This window comes from Oryzias latipes, chromosome 9 (genome assembly GCF_002234675.1).
Source record: "Oryzias latipes chromosome 9, ASM223467v1".
In the NCBI taxonomy this organism is placed as follows: domain Eukaryota; kingdom Metazoa; phylum Chordata; class Actinopteri; order Beloniformes; family Adrianichthyidae; genus Oryzias; species Oryzias latipes.
In genome coordinates, this window is record NC_019867.2 from 3,101,593 (window position 1) to 3,124,127 (window position 22,535).

Below are 22,535 nucleotides of genomic sequence, written 5' to 3' on the forward strand. Positions count from 1 at the left end.
GTTGGATCTTTTCCTCTGCAGCCACAGAACTGGTAAATATTTTATTTTTGGTCTTCAGAGACATCGCCACATGGAAACCAGCTCTTTTGGACTACCATAACGAAAAAGAAATCTACAAACTAGTTAAGAAAAAGTGGAAAATTCTGGAAACAAACTGATAAAAAAGTTCCTTTTATGTTAAAATCATTTCCATAATGTATTTTTTTAAAGACTGAAACATCTACTGTGATCATTTTAGAAGCATCAGTTACTATAGTTACAGTCATATAGTTACAGTTATCAGTTACAATCTTTCTAAAATCACCATTTAAACGATGGTAGATGATGTAGAGGAGCTGAAAGACGCAGCTTGGAGAATCAAAGTGAAGATGTTTCTGTCCGTTTGAAGGTCAGAGCGCCGGATGCGATCCGGACAGACGGTCGTACGGAACCGCCAGGCTGATGTTGTAGTTGTAGCCGTACGAGTCGACGTAATCCGACCTGCAGATGGGCAGGACGTGATCCGGGGAGAGGGCGTCTTCAGAGAAGTCGTAATGACAGATGACGCCTCGATGCCTGATGGGAAAAAAATAAATTATCACTGACATCAGCAACAGGATTTTCCCCTAAAATCAATAAAATATTCAAGAATATTTGATAGTTTAACATTCCAGATCACTAAATGAAAAAGGAAACAAAACGCTGCTTTTAAAATAATCCAAAATATTAAAGACAAGTCAGTCCAGAAGCTTTATGGAGCGATCAAAACCAGATCTCTTGAAGATCCATGAGGCCAAAGTGGAAAACTCTCTGTAATCCATCCATCATCTCAACCTTCTTAATCCCACTTCCTTATTAGAACAACATGCAAACAGAAAGGACCCAGTCGGGATTTCTCCTCCCACCAGGATGAGTGTGCTAACCACTCCACCACAGTGTAGCAGAAACCCCAGGGGAAATATTTTCAGCTGTGTTCTTATAGGGATTTCTCTTGTTTTGGGGATTATTTGTGGTCATTTTCATTCAAACAAATAAAGGTTTAACTTGTTTTCATTATTTTGTGTAATCATTTGTTTCTAAATTGGTTTCCAATCTCTATGGTGGCCTTGAAGTGTCAATCCTATCAAAGAAATCAACACAAAAAGAGCAAAGCAAAAAATTAAAAACTATATTTTCTGTTTTGTTCTTTGAACATTTTGATTTCTACAATGTTCTTATTTGTTTTGCTTTTTTTAAATTGTCCTCTTTAATCTTTTTGCGTTGCGTGATTTGTTGATGGGATTTGGACTTCAGGGCCACCGTACTATTCTGCAGCAGACCTCCTAAATCGGGCTGACAGGGGAAAAGTCGGTTTTTGGAAGCTGCAGATCTTCCAGAACCCCTCACTGATGATCTGACAGAGCGGCTGTGACGTGTGCGGCGAGGGCGGAGACCTGCGGTGGGCGGTGAGGTCGTCGTCCGTGATGCAGGCGCCGCGCGGCGACTTGTCGTCGGGGATGTTGGCTGTTAGGAGGGTGCTGCTGCTGAAGCGCACGTGCCGGACCGGATGTCTGCCGCAAACACACGCGGTTCAGAATTCAGCATCAATTCTAGATCACTTTCAACAACAAACAACAGAATTTCAACAGAAACACTGAAGGTTTTCTGTGAATTAGACGTATTTTTGAGCAGAACTTGATTTAAAATATGACCCATCCTGCATTGATGCAAACACAATAAACAGTATTTGTAGTTGAATCACATCTAAAGTATTCCATTTTAACATTTATTATTTATCAGCAACTTCACAATCCACATAAAAAAGTGGAAAAACCAGAAGCTTTAAAAAAAAAAAAAAAAAAACGTTTTTAAATTCAAACTTCCTTTGGCTTATGTGAAAAATCTTTTCCCCACGACAAATTCTTTTGAAAGGTTTAATTCTGGTTGACCTAAAACCCAGAGGTCAGATTAGTGCCAACAAGAATCCTAAGGACAGACCGTTAAGTGAAGACATTTAAAAGTGGATGAGAAACAGCATCACAGACGGCCGACTGTCTGAAAGACGTCTCCAAACCTCATCCAGGAGACCCCAGAGACGCTGACCAAGACGGAAAGAAGGTCAGGTCAACCTGGACTCCGTTCAGAGGTCAGAGGTCAGGATCCAACAGTCAGAAAGAGACTTTTGGACAAACGTGGATCCGTGGAGACTTGAAGGAGAAAGACGGTGCTGAGCGAACATCTGGATTCTCCACAGAACATCTGTCCTGATGGGACACATCTGGACTAATATTTTAGAAAACAGCCACACATGGTGGAGGAAGTGTGATGGTGTGGAGCTGTCTGCACTCCACCGGGAACCCCCTGAAGCTAAAAGCTCAAGAACCTTTGGGTTAAACATCCAAACAACAAAACAGATGGATGTCTGCCACAAACTCACCACTGAAAGCCTCCTAAAAAGAAGCCAAAGGCTGTAAATCCTGCAAGTCTGAATTCCAACGGAAACACTCGATTGCAGGTTTCTCATTTGAAGCAGCACTGTTATTATTTTCTCAACCTGAACTGGTTTATTGTTTGTTACCATTTTGGACACTAGAAAGAAATGTTATAATCTGAATTTATTTTGATCGTCTTTGTTAACTTTAACATTTTCGTGGGGGTTGTTACTCTTTACTCAGTTGTCTAATTTGTTAATGAAACACGTCTGAACGTCTCACCTGTTGTGCATCTCCCACAGCTTCGCTCCCATCCTCATTTCCCAAACACACACCAGCCCCTCGCCGCCGCCGCTCACAACCTTCCAGTCGTCCGCCTGCACTGAAGTGACGCCGAGGTGGTGGGCGTACAGGGAGAGCACGGAGGAGCCGGCGCGGAGGTCGAACACTCTCACCCTGAGCCACAGGAGAGAAAATTGACAGAGCAATGAGGCTTCAGCGCTGTGTCACATGATGTCGGGATTTGCATCTTAAGAGGAAACTCATTGGAAAGATAGAACTGTACATTTCTGTTGACTGAAAGTGAGATAAACATTTTTTAATAAAAGTAGAAAAATGCTACAAGAACGTGTTAAAAACCCCAAAAACCCTATTTTCATCGGAGTGGGTCTGTAAGATTGATAAAACAGCAGGACAGCCTTAAAAAGAGGAACATAAACCGAAAGAAGAAGCAAATTAAGTCAGTCAAACAAACATCCCAGGAAAAAAACTAATTTGGTGATGAGATCAAAAGAAAAGCAACCGTAAAAGTCTTTCAAATGTGGTGTTTTTATGTAGGAAAAAACTAAAATCTTCATTTTTGTGACTAGCAGTCAGCGGAGGTGGAGGGGGCCGCCACGACAGTCTGATGACTGTGATTCTGATCAGCGCTGCTTCTGTCCGTGGCGGATCCTGCAGAAAAGTGGAGCTGAATTCCTGCTTTGTGTGTTTCATTAGTAAGGAAAGCCCAGGGGAGCGTGAGCTCCATCTGTTGTCGCCGTGGCTTTATTGCAACTGAAAGCATCCAGGACATGACTCCATCCCACTCCGTCCAAGTCTTCATTAGCATAATCAGATTTACCCCGGGGACGAGTGGCTTTCAGGGCGAAACTTTATAAAAGAACGGGACCTTAAATGGGAAAATGGGCGCTGTGAACTAGCTGTCTGCGGCGAGTTGAGCCTGTTTAGAGGCATTACGTGATGGAGGCGCACGTTCAAACAATGGGAGGTTACAGGCGGGCCGCGGGGAGCCATAAATCTGAAACGCTGAAGGCAACTGTCCGCGGTGAACCGTCCCTGCAGAATCTGTCGTCATTAATCAACAGGAAGTGGAGCCGCAGTCGTTTTGCTGAAGCCACAAGGAGACATCCATCATTACATCCTAAACATGATTTCTGATTTTGTGATCTTTTTTTTTTTTTGCTTTTAATGAGTTTGGCAATCAAAAGGAGTTTTGAAGCAGCAAAATTACGCTGCAAGATAAACACCATGTGCAATCGCCCAATTACGAGGCCTTCAATTAATCGTTTTATTTTTTTTAAATAGTTTTCATACTTGCTTCCAAAACAAAACCTTTCGCTTTCTAAAAAATGTGATTTTCTGTAAAACTTTAAACACAAATAAATGTGTTTATTTTTTTTCCTTTTTTATGCAATAATAAAGCTAAAAAGGATTTATAAACAGTTACCCAAATGTTGAATATCTGCAATGTTGACTCCCTCTGTTTCAGCACTACACAGAGAAAATGTTAGGATTCTTAGACTAGTTTAAGAAGCATTTCTTTTTCCTTCAGCTTCCTAATTGCTATTTATAAAACTAAAAACCTCACAGTTTGTCACCAATCTTTATGGTGACAAACTGTGGCGGTAGTGTGATGGTCAGGGATTATTTTGTAGCTTCAAAGTCCAGAAAACTGAAATTCAGCCTTTTATTCTTTCTTTTACTTAACAGAAACTCCTCAAGCAGAAATTCTTCATTCAGTTTTCAAATATAAGATATAATCTTAATTCACAGGAGCTTTTAGTAATTTGAAGCAAATGTTCAAGCTGAGAGTCTGAAAAACGAAGGAGTCAAAACCTAAAAGACGATGATTTTGTGCTCGTTAGTTTCGGAAATAAATGATCTTTACATGAGGTTTGAAGAGTTTTAAGTTATGATTAACAACAATGTATTGAATTTTGGTAATTTCATAGTTTAGGGACTTTAATTTAGTCAAACGTTTGTGTAGTTAGCAGGTTTGTTATCCTAATTTAATTTATATAAATATGTGTATATACGGATATATATATGTGCGTGTATAAAATAAGTACATATAAATGCATTTCTTTATTTTCTTTTATTTATTTTTTATTTTCTAATGAATTCATGACTACAAATCCTTACATCTATAATCATATCTATATCCATGTTTTGTTTTTTTACCGCTTCAAATATAAACCAATTCCAAAAAAAATGTTGACGTGAATTTCTTATGAAAGCACAGAATAATGACCAGTGTTGGGGGGGGCATGTATGAGGTCATTTCATAAACCTTCCCAGTTTAAGAAAGAAGTTAATTCTGCAGGAAAAACGTGTTTATCAGCTTTTTGGTGGAGAAATCCGCCGTGTCTGTGCTTTTATGTACCTGGTGGTTCGTTGGACGTTTTATTTCATGAACCTGTAAGGTCGTGTAAGGTCGTGTGGCTGAGCGGATCTCACACCAACCTCCATGTGAGACGACTGCTCTGATTTATGAAATATACCTACAATCTCCACATGAGTTCATAAAGCCGACGTTTCTGTAGTTGGAAGAAGTCGCGCACAACCGACTTGCATTCTGACAGGTGAGAGCAACAAGTTTGTGAAACGTTTAATGGCTCTTTCATCTGATTGCATCTTTCCCCCATTTTCACAGATGTGGCCTTTTTCCAGGCGGCCAGCGTCTCGACCCTCCGTTTGCTCCTTGGATATTAGAAAAGAAAAAAAAAACTGACAATGGGACAAAGCTCATTTGGACAGAATGAAGAGACGCATTAAACCTTGGCTTTAAGCCACCCTGAGGAAGGGCCAAGATTGCAGACCGTCCCCCCTTTTCTCTACTTGTCCTCGCCTGCATCAGCTGGGGCCAAAGTGAGGGGCTGAGATAATGTGTGTACCTTCCTGGACTAAATCTAATCAGAAAGCGAAGAACAAGAGAGGAGCCCTTGAAATGATTTTGAAGCGAGAACGTCTTTGTCTGCATGCAGCTGCTATTAGTCCTAACAAGTAGGCAGCAGAGCAGACAGGAGGTAAACAATAAGAGATGGTCCTTCGCTTTAAGCCAGCTGTTGAACAGCCAAATGGGCTGAATGGAAACAGCAGGGCAGCTTTGGAGGAAGACATGCCAGGGTTTTTCTGATCCTGGCAGATCAAACACGGCGGCACCCACTGACAAGTCCTGAATGGAGAAGGACTTGTGTGCATGCATGTGTGTGCATGTGTGTGTGTGTAGGATTGGAGAGAACAAAGGGCCCTTAAGGAAACTTTCTTTCACTCTTTAGGAAGTCATATTTCCTCTCAGACTCTGACATTCAAGTAACGCACTTTCAAGAACATGCTAGCTAAATGCACGCTCACACTGGACAAGCAGGGAGGGGCTATAAGTCATTACCAAATCCGAGTCCCTGAACGCGCAAATTATGGCGGCACGTTTTGTACCCGAAACCCGAAAGAAACCAGAAGGTGAATGCAAGAGTCCTGAAAGCAGAAACGCTGCATTCCACTTTTCACTGGAAGCGGCCGCTTAAACAGACGTTGCCGAGGGCGCCGCGTGACCGCAGCCTTAAGGTCCACCGTTTTTAAAAGTGTGCGTTTGCCGCCGTCCTACCTCCTGTCTTTGTTTCCACACACCAGCAGATGGGGGGGGGCGTCTCTCAGGTTGATGCAGGTGAAATCTCCCGGCGAGCCGCCGACACAAACCGCTGGTTTGCTGGTCTCCAGGCTGTAGACGTGGATCTGAGGGACAGAACCGCACAACGCTTTTAGTCTACGGAGGAACGTAGGAAAAAGTAAAAAACACATCTAGGTTTGTGAACTATTGAACTTTCTACCTTTTAAACAAAGTTTTACCGTCAATCTACGCAGCAGAAAACGTCAAATTTAGATCGAAATAAGGATAATTTCAATCTAGTCAAATGTCTTTACTTGATTCTTCTGTGCAGAACAGATTTCATTATCATCAAGGGGTTATAATAAGAGCCACTTTAATCTGCTTCTTTTTTATAATTCAATGTAAAGCTCCTTTTTATTTTGACAAGTTTTCCACACCATCATACTACCCCCACCATGTCTGACGGTTGACATACTTATTGAAATAATCATGCACTTTATGGAATAAGCACCAAGTTTGGCATGATTGCCGAAAATCCTAGACTCTAAAATATATACAATATATATAAACGGTCTATAATAGTCTTCTGTAGGTACTCCTCAAGTTAAAAGACTGCATTTTGTTGAGAATGGGGCAAAAAGAAGTCGAATTTGTTTGCAACAATTGACGGTACGGCCACTAAATGTTTGGTTTTTCTGCTGGCAAATGTTCTTTTCTGAAAGAGGAGACCTTAAGGTAAATCCATGGAAAATGTGGTGCTTGTTCCAAAATAAAAAAAAATAAAAAGCACATCAACCTTAGTCACAACTGCCCTTACAGGTGGATACAGGGGCCTGCACCACATTTTAAGATGGCAGATTGGTCGGTGACTGCAAATATTCATGCACATTTCTGCCTATGTGCGTGCTGCAAGCACAGGCTGTAGCGAAAACATGCATAAAATGCAAGACTGAAGTAGGTGCGACGCAGGTGTTCTCATCTTTCAATCTCCCATATATTCTGCGCACTGCGCAGTGAGCTTGTTAGTGCTGCTCACGTGATTGCACGAACAGAGTGTACAGGCGTCCAACGGCCACTTGCGTATCATCTGCACGCCTCGTGCTTTCAACATTTGCGACCAGAGTGTGGCGTAAGGGCACCGCACGACAGCATCACCTGCACGTCATTGGAGTGTGAACCTTCCATTGGCCTTACAAATACTTCACGATACACCTACCACACACACAACAAAGGTACGTTCCATGACACTTGCGCTCCCCGCTATGACCCTCCACTGGCCAGACGACCCAAGAAACCTGCATCCTGCGTACGGATTCATGTGACTAAGGCATGACCTGAAGCTTTATTTTAGTTTTGCAGCACTGCAGGTTTTAAAAACCCTGAATTTGACCAAAGAAACAACTCGAAAGCAAACTTTAATCACAAAATGGGATGTGCGTTTCGGCTCCAAAGTCTCATTGCGCGAGGTTACAATGATGTCATCTGGAGCCAGCCAGAGCCGGCAATTAGCAGCTGGTGTTTCCCCGTCCAAACGAGACCGAACAAACAGGATGAACCGCCAGACAGAATCGCCTTTGAATAATGAAAGTAACAAAGACTGTAAAAGCGAGGATGGAAGGAAGAGGAGGGCGGACCGCCAAAAAGGTAAGAGACAGAAAACAGAGACGGCGGGCGGGAAAGATGAAGCCGTTTTTTACAGGACGGCGCAGACGTGATGTAAGCTTTGAGAAGCTGCCAGCAGCCGTTTCGCGTGGCCTCCTACTGGAGCCAAGCAGAGCTTTAATTGTGCACCACCCCGGGGGCAAAGCCCAACTCACACTGGACTTTGAAATGACAGCTTGATAGGATTTGGAGTGGGGGGGGAGATGCAGAGATGAGGTTCGGCCTGCTGTTCTCATTGCACATTTGGAAAGATGTGTTTATTAAATATCTGCTCTGAAACGAGGAGAGGAGGGAGGGGGGGAAGCTGCGTGGAGAAAGCAGCATCTTTTTAGGAAACACAATTATGAGTTTTAGGGGAGCAGATAGGATCAGGTACTGCGGGCGGTGTAGCTTAATGTAATCACCCTTTAAAAAAAGGATCAAAATGGTTTTAATTACAGCAGCACCTCAGGGAAATCCTTGAATGTTGCTCGCCTGCATCTCTGAACACGTTTAGCCAAAGCGAGGCGGGTTTTTAGTGGACTTGGAACACAGAGGGGCTGTGAGGTAAGTTTTCTGAGCAAACCTGAGCGCCGCTCAGTCTAACATACACCCCCCCCCCCCATCCTCAAACAGCGGTTCAGATCTGCATGGATTCAGCCACCATGTGGACAAACACAGATTAGCCCGCTGCAGCAGATGCAGCGTAATAATGATAATGATGATAATGGCAGGTTTCTGGTTCCATCTTATGCTGGCACTTCCACCCGCACTCACATGGGGGGGGGGGCACAGCGTGGACTCCTGCACAGACGCATCAAGCCACAAGCACACTAAATGCTAAGAAATGTGCTTTGTTGTGCATTTTGTGAAGGAAAACAGAGCGGATAAACGGCCGAGTCAGAGTCAGACTTCAGACTTTGATTCTTCGCTTCATGATCTGGAGAAAAAGAAGCAGCGAGAGGTGAACTTTCCCTCTGAAGAGACGGGGCGCCGTTAAATCACGCCTCATCACGGTCGGCTCATCAACCGCTTTCCTCCGCTGCAGCACGGCGAGGTCGGTCCAGGCTCTGCGGCCGTTACCATGACGACGCCTCGCACCGCACATCAAATAGTCAGCTTTTTGTGAAAACAACTTAAACCAAAAGCATAACAAGAAAAACATACTAATAATTGATTTAATATTTATGTTTTTCATGAGCAGGATCATTCCCGGTGAGCATTATCCCATTATTGGGAAGTAGTGGACTTTGGAGAAGCAGCTGTCCGATGCAACAAGGCCTCAGCGTCGTCCATTAATCTCTGACAATGGACACCTCGACGGGTATTATCCCTTACATAATAGGTCATAGATTAAAAGAGATTCACACAATTAAAAGAAACAAACACCAATTTGTCTGTGCTTAACGTGATAATTTCTAATTCAAATCCTTAGCATTTTTTTTTTCACCACATATGAGTTTTAATTCTTAATGTTGTCTCAAGTCGAATTTGTCAAGTCTTCTCAAAACAAGCCAAGTCAAGTTGAACTTTTATCCGGTCAAATCTTAACAAGTCGAGTTGCAACGAGTCAGGTTTGATAGGAAAAGGTGTGTCGTATTGTGTAAACACAAATCAGATCAAGACTCAAGTCTTAAAGTCAAGTCCAATCCTGTCAGTTCAAGTCTAGTCAGGTTCTGCAAAGACTGGTCAGATCAAGTCCAAACTTTAAAGTAAGGTGAAGCTGATTCAGGTCAAGACTCGGTGTCAAATTACATCAATACTTGTCGAGTCAAGTGGATTTGTGTCAAGAAATTGATAAAATAAGTCTTTAGTCAGGGAAGTCGAACTATTTTACTTTAAATCTACAAGGGGGGGCAGTTCAAGTTCTCCGCTATGTGCCCCCACCCTATCTTAGCGACACACAGTGGCACTGAACCTTATTGTTTAATTACTTTTGTCTTCTTTTGCTGCTCTACCTTTGTTGAAATAAATGTTTTTGAAATTCTACATACAGCGTTCATCAGCTGATCAAATTCAGGTTTAAACTAAGAAAGGTAAATAAAAAAAATACATCATATACTTTAAATATATATATATATATATATATATATGAATAAAAAATACTAATAATATATAGGTATTATAATATGAATTAACACAAGTCAACAAAAACAGAGTTCCACATCCCTCAGATTTGAGAAAATTTGTAAACAAAACGCTTAAAATCCATTTATTTTCCTGTATTTATTTTTGGTAAAAGCCTCTCCTCCTTAGCCTTCCAAGCCTCTCCGTCTGAACTTCATGTGGATCTGACAGCCTTTCCGTCAGCACTTGTGCTTTTGTGTCAGATCCACTGAAGCGGCTGGATGGACTGGCGGTACGGATGCCAGCTCGCCCTGGATGCAGAGCCGCGAGCTGGGCGGGCGCCCGGGCAACGCTGGCACGATGACAAGAGGAAGGCGAGGACTAACGAGGACCTGGAGACCCGCCTCGACCACCCAAACGGACCAAAGCAGACAAAAACAACGGAGAGGCGGAGGGAAAAGCGTGTCCTCCAGAATGAAAACCTACAAAAAACTCTGTTGATAAAACTGCACCTGACCGTAGAAAACACTTCAGCGTGTAAATCCAAATGCCAGGAATGAAAAATGTCATTCTTCAGTAACAAAAGAGGTGTCAGGTGACTTCCTGGGTGCTCCGCAACAGGTTTGAATGAAGCAGATGTCGGTTCTCCTAAAGCTCTGACGTCTGGAACCGCTGATGGACGCGCGACACGAGCGACAGGCACCTGAAAGGATGTCGGCCGACACCAGTCAAAGTCCACCTGTAGGCGAGAAGACGAGGAAACAACCACGTTTTCTCACCTCCATGAGGAGAAATCTGTCCAGCTGAGAGAGATTTCTGAAACTGGAGACAGATTGAAATATTAAAAAAACCTAAGCGACTAAACGGCTTCATTAAATATTCATAAAGGCTCCTGATTTTTTCCATCTACCAACTTTAGAGAATTTTATATTCACTGGAACCTGGAAAAGCTTGTGCTGCTGTAGTTTACATAAACGTGAGGAAAAAAAGCTTTTTATCTCCTTACAGGCGTCTGCAACCTGCCGCTCCTGAACCACATGTGGCTCTTAGTTCTGGATCTCTGGTTAAAGAAAAAAGTTTTGAATTTTAAAAGTAAAAAGTAAACAAACTCCTTCACAAACAGTTAAAAGAACAGTTCTTATTATCTCGGGTGGACTAAAGCGATGTTGTCACCCGCAGCATGAGCATTTTCTACGACATTGACGCTTCCTGCACCCCCTGTGCAGGCTTGACCCTTTTTTTGCCCCACAAACAGCCCTTATCCACCCGTGAGGGCAGTTGTGACTTAGGTTGAGTCCGCATTTCTTCCCTACTCACTGCACAGTGTACTACATAGTGCAGTATTTTGTGCGTTCGCTATCTTGTAGTGCCGTCCAAATCTACAAATTAGAAAATCGAGTGGCCTAGGAATTTCCCAGAAGTCTCTGCGAAAAACCAGTGTGCATTGATTCTCACTAGATCGGAGAATATAGACCACAATGCATTGCGTCGGAATTTTTTTTAACCAAAAGATTGTATTGATATGTATTTTTTTAATAAACTATCAATGCTTTTATCTTTAGAAGACTCATAAATAATCGTTGCAAGACGCTCATACAAAAAAAAAGAAGTAGTGAGCATGGTGTCCGAATAGTTTTTACAATCCAGTGCTGCACTATTTAGTTTTTTAGTAGTTAGGGTGGGAATTTGGACACAGCCTAAAACATGAATAAAAAATAACACAATACACAAATGCCTGATGGCAATTAAACTTTTGTTTATACCTTTTATTCTCAATTTTCTTAAGAATAACCCTCCTGCTCCAAACTGAGTGGTGTCTCAAGGCTCTCCTTTATTTACTAAGTAAAGCCTTAAGAGTCAATGAGTTCCTCCGAGTCCTTAGAAACAGTTATTATTAGTAACAAACAGGAGCAGGTACAGAAACAACACCAGATCAAAGTCCTTCTGAAGTGACGGGGAGACGGGCTCAGGAGAGATGGCTGCTGCTGTTTAAGACGTCTCCTCCTGCTGGGAGCAAAGTCCCTGCAGTCCACGACGGGCTCCTGTGAGAGGGCGCCAAGTCAAGACGATCACGCCATCGTGGAGAGGCCTGTCCGCGTGGACTCTCACGTTCAAAACATCATTTCAAAGATGAGATGTTAATTCATTTAGGATGAAAAGGGGAGGATGTAGCCGCTCGTGGCTTCATGCCAAAACGTTTGGACGGAAAGAGCAACCATTTATGCAAACCAAATTATTGACATTGTGCGGCTCCCTTTCTTTCACCGTCCCACGCCCGCCGAGAGCTCGAGTCACCTTGTTAGCTCTAATGGAAACCTTACATTTCAGCCGCTGAGCTGCCATCTTTGTGGAGTAGCCCTCAAACATCCGCGTTCACCCCCCCACAAAGCCTTGATCCGGCTCCTCCGCCTCCATTAGCATACAAACGCCAGATTGCAATTCCCACGAGGTAATGGACTGCCGTCCATAATGGACCAATTAACCAGCAGCCACATGCTAACTGGTGGCAGAGCGGCCGTCACCACACATCCCGGTGAACTTTCCTCACTCGTTAAGAAGCAGACTAACTCCTGAAGCTCCGAGAATGAGCGCGGCAGACGCCGACAAATCCAAAAGATCCTCAGATGAAGCAGATGCAGACGTTCTCGCATCGTTACAGAGACGGACGTTTGAGATAAACAGACGGCAAAATCCAAAAAGGTTTTCCAGAAGGACTCATCAGTTACAAAAACCACACTGGATAAGAAAAACTGAAAACTTTTCCACTTTAACTGAGGTTATTTGTGTGAGTTTGATTTATTCCATTTATGTTGAACATTTTGTTCATTTCTTGTTTATAGTTGTGTTTGTTTCATTTTTTATGTGTTACAAATAAAAAAGTTGTATTTAAAAATTTTTTTTTTGCTTTTTTATATTTTCTTTTAAATATTTTCTGAAATAAACGAGAATTTCATTTAAATCCAGACTGGTTTCTGCTCAAATTTCATTGCATTTATTTATTTTATTTTAAATAATTCTCCTTATATATTTAATAAAAAGAACAATTTCATTTAAACTTGTTTAAATCCAGACTGGTTTGTGCTCAAACTGTATTTTTTTATTTAGCTTTTTTTTAATATTTTTACAGTTTTTCTTAAACCTTCAGTGAAATAAAGTAGAATTCGTATGAACACGTTTCAATAATGACCAGTTTTTGCTCTAATTTGATTCGTTTTTGTCTTTACTGTTGTTTCTTTTGTGTGTAGCGTGAGCCCTGCCGGCCACCGTAGTGTTCTAGTTTTCAATAAGAATTATGAAATCCTAAAACTATCCACACAAGTGCTGTAGCTGTCAAAATAAAATGTCTTTTTTTTAATGCTTGCAACTTTGTCTCCATTTGTTGACAAGCGCTAAAAACCACAAGTGAAGTGAAGGGGAACCCACCTTATTGCCTCCATCATGCATGCTCCAGCCGGTGCGCTTCACCCCAAAAGCGACGAGGGAGTCGGAGGCATCCAGGCAGGTCACAGGATGACCGTAGACGGAGTGGAGGAGCTGTAGCTCCTCCCCCTCTCCAGGTTTCAACAGGTGCACGGACTCTCCAGCTGCTAAAGCCGCCACCGGACGTTCACCCGCCCGGCCTGGGACTACAAGCAGGCTCTGCGCCTGGACCACACATTTACAAATGCTCGATTAATTATTAATATCTGAATCATTTTAGCTGCTGCTTTGCTTGTTTTGGGTAAAACTCCGTCAATTCAATCTAAAAGAGTCAGGCGAAACACTGAAAAGCTGCCTGGCTCACCGGTGATGGCAGCTGAGCCTGGCAGAGCAGCCTCCAGTAGCCACAGTCATCGCCGCCATCGAGCCGAACATCTGAACCAGCAGCAGAAACCAGGACGGGGGTGTCCGGACTCACAGCCAGAGCCCGGATCGTCCCTGGGAGCTGGTAGTGGTGGAGCGGTTCTCCACCCGTCTCTGTGCTCCACAGGTCTACACAGCCTGTGGGTAAGCACAGCCCCTTTACACGTCTAGAGGATTTTACACATGCTGAACAACAGTGTGAGGAATGACTGCGCCTCTGTTGTACTCACCATCCTGGTACGCAGCGGCGGCCACCGTGGCGTTCACCTGGACGAGGCTGACGTGCGGCCGAGGGCTCGTGAGCGCCGACAGGCTGTTGGCCTTCAGGAACGAGGCGGTGGCGTCCCAGTGCAGCGTGTCCCACAACCTCACATCACCAGAAGTGTAGCTTAGAAAGAAACAAGCACACACTAAAGCGTCAGGCAGTCACCACAACTCATGGGGGAGCCAATAAAAACTGCTTTGACTGTTGCTGTTGCTTTGGATGAAACTGTAGAGGGTCACACTACGTTTATTATCGCACAGTGGAGATCCTTTTATTTTTTGGCTTTGGTATAAAGTTTAAATTGATTATATTGTATTAACAATAATGTGAAGAAACTTCTGGAGTTAATTAGAAATTTGCCAGGTTTATGGTTGAGTAGTGAAACTCTGCATCCTTTTGTTTACCCATGACTCCCACTAGCTTACAGCCCCTCACAAACCCAAGCTAACATTAGCGGTGCGACCAAAATGGCAAACAACATTGGAGCTATCCAGCCGTGCAGTTTGGACCCAAACTCCAGCTCAGATGAGGAAAACAAAGACGTACACGGATCTATTTGTCTGCAAGCGGAGGCTTCAGAATGGAGCCTGTGGCCCCGCCCATTTCACTTCAAGAGAGCGTTTTCCAACCGCGGGTTTTTATCTGCTCCCGATCTATCACAGTTTGAATAAAGAAATACTCAGAAATCCAGTTTTAATCTGAAAAATCTTTTGTATGTGTCTGGAATCATGACAGCAATGCTAGAAAACGTGTTAAAAAAAAACAAAAAACATATTTCTCATTGGAGAAGAACTTCTTTCCGAACCAAACTTTGCTCTTCAGCTGCCAAAAGCCTCCAGAGATACAGGAACACAAACTCTGACACAACATGAGTGCAGATATATGTAAATGTGGAAGAAAACTCAAAAGCTTCCCACAAACAGGCGGAAAAGTTTTGTGCAGAAAAGACCTCTGCAGGTCTGTCCTCTCTGTCGCCGTGTGACTAAGAGTCGTCGCTTTATTAAACTCTTTATCCAGTTGCCTTTTAAACGCCAAATCTCATTGCGCCCCAATGCTAATGAGATTTTTCACGACCCGATTGAATCCCTTTGGCTCACTCTTAGCTGTCATTGATTATTATCCAGATAAACAAATTCAAGTGCTCTCACTTAGCAGAATGGGTCTTTAAATACCAATAATGAGAAAAATATTGATGGCGAGAAATGGTCAGAACCAAAAAATGTAGCCGTAATAAAGTTCTTGTGAGTGTGGAGGATGTTTTAAAAACACACTTTTGGGGCTTTTAACGTGTTTTTGTGACATTTTTCTGATGATGGAGGACAGATATGAAGAAAATTAAGCTTAAAATTGCAGGTTGGGGGTGTGAGAAGTTGTAAGCTAGCAACAGAGAGTGTAAACAGAGAGCTCTCAGCAACTGAGAGGGTAAGGGGGCGTTGCTCCGTGCACTAGGTCCCGCCCACAACTCAGAGGTGAATTTCTGATGAAACTATGTCCTAGAAACCGACACAGGTTTTTAGGATTTTGGCTGAAAACGCATCATCATAACGAAACGCTTGGAACACTTTACATTAGATCAAAGGAGGATCAGAGCGGGTCTTTAAAGTACAAAGACTGTTTTGGTACTTGTGTTTTCTAACGGCACATCGTCCAAACACACGATCTTCTCCACGGAGAAGCAGAAGGACTGATGGGAATTTAATCACGGCCCTCCCTGGAGACGCTGCACATCTCCATGAGGGCCGTCTTATTGAGCCCCTGAGCTGCTCACCATTCATCACTGTCTCTCTGCCACAGCGTCGGTGCTGCTCATGTCCTTCACAAACACAGTCGAGTCTGACACAACAAAAGTTGGAAAGAGGGATACTTTCAAAATAAAGTACGGCTAAAAAGCCTGCAGGTGTTATTGTTGCACCTGGATTTGATTTCAGTTAACCACCAGATGCCTTGACTTTTAAAACTGATTAGCAAACCAAAACTGATGCACCTCTTTCAGATTTCCAAGGATTTTAGTTTTATTTATTTTTGCTTGAGTTTGTCTTAAAGTTTTTTTTTTGTTACAAAGTGTTAGCAGACTTGCAGATATTATAATGTGAATTATTTTAATTAAAAAGAAAAATTAAGTGCGACACCAGGCACTTTTACACAAAGAAATTTCCTTTAATTACAAACAATGACATTTTTTCTCATATCTAAAAAGCCCCCAAAAAACGACAAATCTGTTGGCACCAAACACCGGTTAACTTATCTTTTTGTTTTTTAAACTGGAATTAGTTTTAAAATAAAACAGAGAATTGGAGGTAGATCTCCTAAGAATCAAGCTAAGGTTTGTGTTAACGTGCTTTTCGACCTGAGGAGACTCACCCCGCTAGGACGTAGTTGTCACAGGAGCTGACGTCACACAGCACTTTTCCCAACTCGAACTGCAACTGGCTGATGGATCCCACTCGATTCTGGTCAAAACACATGAAAGAAACGCTAAAGTTATGATTAAAGACCCGCTCTGATCATCTGTTGATCTATTATAAAGCGCTCCAGGTGGTCTTTTAGGTATGATGATGCCGTTTTTAGCCAAAATCCCCCAAAACTTGTGTCCTTTTCTAGGACTTCATTAGAATTTCACCTCTGAGTTGTCGGCGGGACCGTTGGCACGGAGCAACCCCATCCCCACCTCCCCTCCCCGTAGTGGGGAGCTGGGAGCTCTGCATATTTTTTATACATCACAAATCATTTTTTATTTTACGACTGCATTTTTTTCATCTGCTCCTGATTCACAACGATTTAAATAAAGAAGCACTGAGCTTCATTTTATGGTTTTTTTTTTTTTTAGAAAAACATTTCCACGGGGTCGAGTGAAAGGTCACATGTTCCTTTTTTTAGCCCTCTCATCGGCAGCCCAGGCCCACCTTCCAGTTGGAGCGCACGGCTTTGGCAGAGTTCCTGCAGTCGCGCAGGGTGCTCTTCCAGCACGGGGAGTCGGAGACGCTGGCGTGCGGGTGGTAGCCCTCCCTGGTGCACATCCTGAACCACAGGACCCCGTCCTCTGCGAGGACCCTCCACGCCCTGCTCACCTGGGAGGAGAGGAGACGCGAGGACAGCAGCCTGAGTCAGCATACATTAACGGCTCGCATCGCTCACTCGGGTTTAACAAGCACGGCTGACGGCCAAATGGACTCGCTGTTCTGCAAACCTGATGCACAAAATATAATTTACTAATCGGAGCTGAATGAAGCCGCATCGGATGCTGCGGCTCCAGGAGGCAGCGGGGCATTTTATGGACACAAAGGCTTGTTTACTTTACACACAAATATGACCCCTTTTTACATATGAACAATAAAATTACATCAATTTGATCTGGCTTTAGTGGAAAAATGTAATTAAAATTTGGAAGCTGGGCTAGTATATTGTTCTTTTTTATTTCCTTTTAAAACATCAGTATTTTTAATACTGGAATCTGAATTCTTTACTGACTTTTGCACTTTAAACAAAGGAAAAATGTTGTTATTTTTTATCTGCTTGTAACACATTACTTTTTAGCATTTAGGGGGAATTATTACCACCTAAAAATTTTATATATATATAAGTATCAAAATCAAAAATGTAACTGAAAACTTTAAAAAAAAATCAAAAAATTACTCAGAAAATCTGCTTAATGCTGAAACTTTACTCAACTCTTGAGGACTTTAGAGTCAATGATGCTCAAATGCACAAGTATTTAAAAACAAAGAAACATCTGTTGCATCACTAAGCAGTAAAACCAGCCTAAAAGGGCGATGCTTTTAATAATGTGCATCTTTATTATAGTATAGATTATAAAATTACCTCTAAACCTTTTAATATATACAACAGATGGATGACACGAGAGCAGCTTTATGTGCTCTGTTCAAACTAAAGACCAAAACATAAGAAGAAATAGAATCTCAATAATAATGCTGTGAAATGCATGTTTGTTTGTTTTTAATATATTTTAAAAGTTCCAATTTCTTAACTTGAGAGAAAAGCACTCAAACAAACTTTGGGTTTTGCTCTGTTAAAAAACTGGACCAAGTGGCTTTTTTATTGTTAAAGGTTGCTGACCTCAATGAGTCATAAAATACTGGTAAATGTCAGTTTTACATATAAATGTGTCTTTTTACCTAAAACATGCCTTGTTGTGCACTAATTGCACCGCATGAGGTTCCTTCAGTGACAGACTTCCACTCCCCAGTGAGGGCAGAGGAACCGTCAGTCTCTTATTTCCACAGCAGTTAGACTGTTTAGACCAGGAGCCTGAAGCCTCATTTAAGTTTGTGTTAGTGACTCACGTTTTGTCACTTATGCTTAGATTTGTAACTTGTCAGACAACTGAGCAAAATTATCTTTAAAAAAAAAACTTGAGTAAGAGTGCTATATTTTTAGATTAGGCTTAAAGAGTTTCTAGTTGTTGTTGAGACGCAAACTTCTTCAAATACAAAATTGCATTTATACATACAGACTAAAATTAATTGGATTTAAAACCAGCATTTTCATTTTTACATTCAAAATCCCATGTTTGACTTTATTGTATTTTTATTCACAGCATATCTGCAGCAGGAGGATCTTTTATTTTTATACAGGGTGTAGTTTATTTTGAAAGAAACTTGTATGTGCGGCTGTCATAAGTAGAATACGTAAAAATAAACCTGTTATATATCTATTTTTTCTTTTAAATACCTAAAAGTTTTGTTTTATAAATGAATGGATGGCCACAAAAGCATAACTAAATTGTATTTTTCTTTGAGTTTTGCTTTGTCAAAAAACTGGACCAAGTGGCTTTTTTATTGTTAAAGGTTGCTGACCTCAAGTTTAGACAAACTGAATTTTTTAAATACTGTACATTTGTGAAAATGATTATATTTTGATGTTTTTTTCAGAACATTGTTAATTTTCTCATAACAAAGATATTTCCCTAAAAGTTGCATAAGGGGAAAATTTTCTTTCATGTGGGGATCAAAACATTTATCAAACCTTTGAGTTAGCTCAGTTGACTTAAAACATAAAAATTTTTAAAGTCTTTGTCAGTCTTTATTTACGTCAGAGGCACAGAGACAGTTTTTGACTGCAGCTTCATCTTCAGCGTCACAGCGGACCACTCAACAAACTGCTTTATTTCATATTTTGCTCTGGTTTTAAGAGTTACATTTGACACATTTTGCCAAATTTGATCTCTTCCTGTTTATACCTCGACTTTTTCCACCTTGACATCTTGTCTTTTAACATTAATCAAAGGCACGTGAAATTCTCAATTTGTCCGTTTTAAAATTTTATTTAGTTGATATTTTTATGACAATTCTGGGATTTTTGTGTGTAAATCCGCCTTTTTGATGGGCTTCTTGTCTGTTGGCGAAAAGGTATAAATAAATAACAGCCATTTTATGAGTCGCCTCTTGGGGTCTGTTTGGGCAAATGAATGGAAGTTGGTGTCTTCCATCATTCCGATCTTCCACCAAAAGCTCACCTGCGCACACCTGCCAAGCTCAGCACAGGTGAGATATTGGAAAATCTTCAAGGCTAACTCGTATGGAAGCTCAACGTCAAAAAAGGGAATGTCATTGACTTCATTCTGCAAAAGAACAGATCAGACTGAGTGTTAGGTCCTCTTCAATGATCCCTCTGGGACCAATAGGATTCACCTCCTACCAAATCCTCTATGAGTTGCTCCACCAGCTCCTCTTCTCTCCTCCCTTTGGGCTGCTTCTGCTGCTGCAGAGACGCGCTGCAAGCGTCGGTCATGTTGTGATACAGCCTCTTTCTCCTGGTTCTCTCCTCCTGGATCCTGTCCAGCAGCGGGCTGGTTCTCCCATCCAGCAAACCGCGAGCGATGGACACATATTCGGGCTGGTCCTCCGTTTCTGCTGCTTCCTCGGAACAAATGAGGTGTCTGTTCTTTGAGGCATCTCCGCGGCTCGACTGGAGAGGAGCATCGACAGAGGTGGAAGGAGCGCAACCGAGGCGCTGCTCCTCCTTTTTATAGCTTAACTCTTGTTTCCAACGCTCCCTGAACGTAGCAAGCTCTTTTTCTGCCATGTCATCGTCGACAAAGCGCGACTTTACATTTTTTTATAGGAATTAAACATAAAAGTTTCAAATAAAGTTTTAAAATCGGATATTAAAGTCAGGAGTGTATGCGAGTTCTGCGTTAGCGACGGAAACAAAACAATCCTTCGATATAAGCAGTCCGACGAGGAACAAAAGCTTGTGATACTTCAGTTCCGCTGGTGTGTTGTGTAACTCCAAACTTTCAAATCATAATTAAAATGTTAATTAAGTTAACTAGTATTTTACTTTTTGAGGTGGACTGAATAAACTTTCTTTGTTTTTTACAATCTAGAGAATAAAGAACACGCTGTCCCTACCCACCCACCAAAAAAAAGAAAAGACCGTTGCAGCTCTCTGGGAAAAGATGATGTAAACCTCAAACCATGTGACGACGTAATGAATATTACAGTAGATAAAAGTGGAGGGTGCGCAAACAGGGACGGTTTGATGTGAGAATTAGAGGAGGGTCATTTTCTTCCTGAAGACTTTAAAGAGGTGGGGGCCCCCGGCTGCTGTGTCAGAAAAAAGATGTGCTGGCTGCAGGTGGATCAGCCGTTTCTGCGGCCAGGTGAGTCCAGCTGCGGCGCGCGCGCGCCCTCCCCGTGCTCCGTGGCACAGCTGCTCGCCTCGCGCCTGCGGAGGATCGGGGACCAGCTCGAGAAGAGCTGGACCCCCCTGGAGGGGGCCGTCGGCCCGGGCTGCAGGAGCGGAGAGCAGGCGGTGTGGAACGGGAGAAGCGGCTTCTTCACCATCTGCTGGGGGGGCTTTCTGCGCCTCGCGGTGCGATTCACGGTGCTCGTGCTGTTCGGCGCGAGACCACACCTGTAGGGCGCGAGGCTCCAAAAGCAGGTCAGCCATTTTATTATATTTAAGTTATGACAATACATCATCATGTCAAAATAATAGTTCTTCTAATACTTATTAACCAAATAAAAATAGGGATTTCAATAACGAAAAAAGAAGAATAATTCTGTAAATTAAAATGCCTATTTTCTGTGCAGGTTGCGTTTTTGTTGACATCACGTTATGATTTTGTGTTTTTAAGCCTCATCTAACAGCCGCGCGCTCTTTGTGGGATTATGCCACGCGCATCTTTTGCACTGACAGGAGAGCACGCGCTCTCTGAAGCGGCTGCGCTCACGGAGGAGGTGGAAAGGAGCCGTGCATTGTGGACTCGGAGCTCGCGGAGCTGCATCTCGGAGCCGCTGGAGATCGCTGACACTGACAGGAGCTGACGCAGCTTCTCCTGCTGGTCCCCGCAGCCCCCGCGCGGCCGCGGCTCCTCCATTCTGTCATCGCTTTTTTACCAAGCGGTGATGTAATCCTCCCCTGGTGGAGCGCAGGGAAAAGCTAATGCCGCGCGCCCTTCAGCTGCTTTCACCTGCAGCTGGACTCAAGTAAAAACACCTGCGACTCATTTAAAGCAGTTGTGTTATTTATTAATGCACTAAAATTATAAGCTTCAAAATGCAATCGACTGTTTCCCTATAAATAATTTATGTCTGTGTAAACATAATACTATTGGTGTTTTTTTGTTCGTTTTTACTGTTTTTTTAACAACAAAAATCTGAAACAAATATGAGGCAAAAGTTTCTATGCAGTTGGAAGTTGGAGCATTAAAAGGTGAAAAATAAAACACTAAAAAAGTTTTTTTAAGTCGAAGACAGGGTTCTTTCAGGTGCACAAGTCTTTTTGTATTTTTAAGCTTTAAAAAAGGGCTTGAATTCTTTTCTAATTTCGAAAACCATTGTTTGCTTATTGAAAGACATTTTTATTGAACCTAAACTGAAGGTTTTGTATTGGAAAAAATACAAACAAGGCAGTTCTTTTGCCGTTGGAAATATGCTATTTTACATTCTTGACATTAAAAAAAGTGTTTGTTTTTTCATTTACATTTTTTAACTGTCTAAAACTTTGATTATCTGTAAATTAGTAACAGTAGTAAATACTAGAAAAAAATAATTTTGGGCTGTATAATTGTGTGGTTTTTACTTCATTTTCAGTAAAGTGCTGGAAAAGTTTTTATAAATGACCCTGGATGGGAGGAGAGCGTAAAAAATGTGTTGGAAAAACTTTAAAAACAAAAAATAACAATCAACGCAGAAATGCAAACATTGTTTCAGGTTATGAGACAAATGATTTTTTTAAAAAAGTTGCACAGTCTTGCCTCAAACAGGGATAGCAGGTCACCCTTTATTTGTGCTTTATTAGCTTTTTGGCAGTGTTATGTGGCTTTTTATAGACATGCTGGATTTGTGGATAATGTGTGTTTTCTATTAAGAAAAAAAGATTCAATTTTAATGACATTCATACAGTCTGTTTTCTTTTTTGTCTATAATATTTCATATGGATTTTTTAGCAGTCGTCCTAATAAAATCTTTCACTGCAT

At 42.0% G+C, this 22,535-nt stretch overlaps 1 protein-coding gene and 1 long non-coding RNA gene across 2 annotated transcripts; one reads left to right on the plus strand and one right to left on the minus strand.

Annotated features, from left to right (window-relative positions):
* Position 1: 1 nt before the first annotated feature.
* Positions 2-20,261, minus strand: fbxw8 (F-box and WD repeat domain containing 8). The gene is made up of 11 exons (XM_004072111.4): positions 19,748-20,261; positions 19,566-19,670; positions 16,996-17,160; positions 16,454-16,542; positions 14,058-14,215; positions 13,769-13,965; positions 13,408-13,629; positions 6,274-6,401; positions 2,673-2,846; positions 1,413-1,529; positions 2-555 (listed from the first exon to the last, which is right to left on the minus strand). The coding sequence occupies exons 1-11, from the start codon at positions 20,132-20,134 to the stop codon at positions 390-392; spliced, it is 1,908 nt and encodes a 635-aa protein (XP_004072159.1). The 5' UTR covers positions 20,135-20,261; the 3' UTR covers positions 2-389.
* Positions 20,262-20,529: 268 nt separating this feature from the next.
* LOC105354678 lies at positions 20,530-22,534 on the plus strand. Its single transcript, XR_002873830.1, has 2 exons — positions 20,530-20,995; positions 21,192-22,534. It is a non-coding gene; the product is annotated as an uncharacterized LOC105354678 (long non-coding RNA).
* Position 22,535: the final 1 nt, after the last annotated feature.